At 43.8% G+C, this 1,664-nt stretch overlaps 1 protein-coding gene across 1 annotated transcript; it reads right to left on the reverse strand.

The window, feature by feature from the left end:
* Nucleotides 1-526: 526 nt before the first annotated feature.
* On the reverse strand, nucleotides 527-1,379 carry LOC107768058 (ethylene-responsive transcription factor 4-like). Its single transcript, NM_001324966.1, has one exon. The coding sequence runs from the start codon at nucleotides 1,312-1,314 to the stop codon at nucleotides 547-549; it is 768 nt and encodes a 255-aa protein (NP_001311895.1). The 5' UTR covers nucleotides 1,315-1,379; the 3' UTR covers nucleotides 527-546.
* Between the last annotated feature and the right edge of the window lie 285 nt (nucleotides 1,380-1,664).

The following is a 1,664-nucleotide window of genomic DNA, read 5'->3' on the forward strand; positions in this document are numbered from 1 at the left end:
CGACTCCATTATTGCTCAAAAATAACTCTGTCCTCCTCGGTATCTGCCATGTCCGTACTCTAATGGACTACACGTGCCGCACGTGTAACCCAAAACTCTCTGACCGCCATCACCACCACCACCACATGCTCCTCCGATTCCGACCGAACAAAACACACACACACACACACGTAAAATCTGGATGTAAAATAAAAAAGCGAATATTTTAACTGTATATTGAAATTTGTCTAAAATAATTAATATTAAGGCTGTTCTTTTTTCAGCTAAAAAAAACCGGCAACAATATTATAAGGATGATCTTTGAACAACAGCAATCAAAATCAATAGATTTGTTTGTGTTGCAAAAAAAGGAAGTAGATCAGCCTTTCTTGATATTCACATCGATCGGCGGTGGCTCTTGAGTTTTCTAATTATCACCTAACTCTATATACTTTTTTTTTTTCATTTTCCTTTTCTGTTAAATAAACATTAAAAGGAAATTGCACTAATTAAATTAAAAAGAAAAAGAAATGCTTTCAAAATCTCCGACCTACGTCGCCGGCGTTTTCACACGTTCTCCGGTGGAGGAAAATTGAGGTCCAGATTAAGACCAGTTCTGGTAGTCGGTTTAACATCGGTGCGCATAAAATCAATCACCGATGATGAATCAGATTCACTCTGGGTCCCACTTCCGCTACCGCCGCTACTGCCGCCAAGGAAATCAACCGTCTTCCTTTGCTGGTGTTTTTCCAGATTTATCACTCCCGCACGTGCCAGAGCCTCCAGATAATACATGTGATGATTCACCGCAGGAGTTGCGCCGGTGAAACCGCAGCCGGGAAACCCGCCGGAAATCGGAGAAGTACGGAGCTGATGGTTCTGGAACGGGAATTTCACGCCGAGGCTGAGATCTAACGGCGATGAGTCAACCATAACGGCAGGAGATAACCCGTCACGGCTAGATGACTCAACGGTACTGCTCTGACTCGGACTACGATTGTTATTATCATTGATATTCTTATTTATCTTAACGCCTAAATTGTTTTGGGCGATTTTGAGGTTCTCTTCTTCCGGCGGAGGAAAATTAGTTTTCGCCTTGGCACCGCGAAATTCTCTCGCCGCCGCATCGTAGGCTTTCGCTGCGTCCTCCGCCGTATCAAAAGTCCCAAGCCAAACTCGGCTCTTTTTCCCCGGATCTCTTATCTCCGCCGCGTACCTCCCCCATGGCCTCTTCCTTACGCCCCTATAATGCACCTCTTTTGAAATTCCGTTCACTTTTCCAACCGCCGCTGTAACCGGCACGGCTATCGCGCCACCCTGTTGCTTCGGCGCCATTTTCACTCTCTGCCTATGCTATTTTTTTAATAGTAATAATTTTGGACAAATTTATGCTGAAATTTGAAGAACACAAAGGGTAGGGAATAGAGAAAATGGAAGAAGAAGAAGGCGATTTAAATAGGAAAAAGCGTGCGGGGGGGTACGGTCAATAGTGGCTATGGGTATTTGACTAATCAGAAATAGCCGCCCCCATGGGATGTGGGACCTACGTTCTCGATATGTGGGGTCCATTCAGTTACGTGACATTTGTGTTATTTGATGGCGGCAGAGTATTTTATTTTATTTTTTGGATATACGTGGGAAGTACGTAGACATTAGTATTTTGCTATACAATAATATGTGACTGG

The sequence above is a fragment of the Nicotiana tabacum genome, chromosome 23 (assembly GCF_000715075.1).
Source record: "Nicotiana tabacum cultivar K326 chromosome 23, ASM71507v2, whole genome shotgun sequence".
Taxonomy (NCBI): domain Eukaryota; kingdom Viridiplantae; phylum Streptophyta; class Magnoliopsida; order Solanales; family Solanaceae; genus Nicotiana; species Nicotiana tabacum.

Excerpts from the sequence above, each read along its gene's own strand:
- LOC107768058 (NM_001324966.1), bottom strand. The coding sequence starts at position 1,314 with ATGGCGCCGAAGCAACAGGGTGGCGCGATAGCCGTGCCGGTTACAGCG.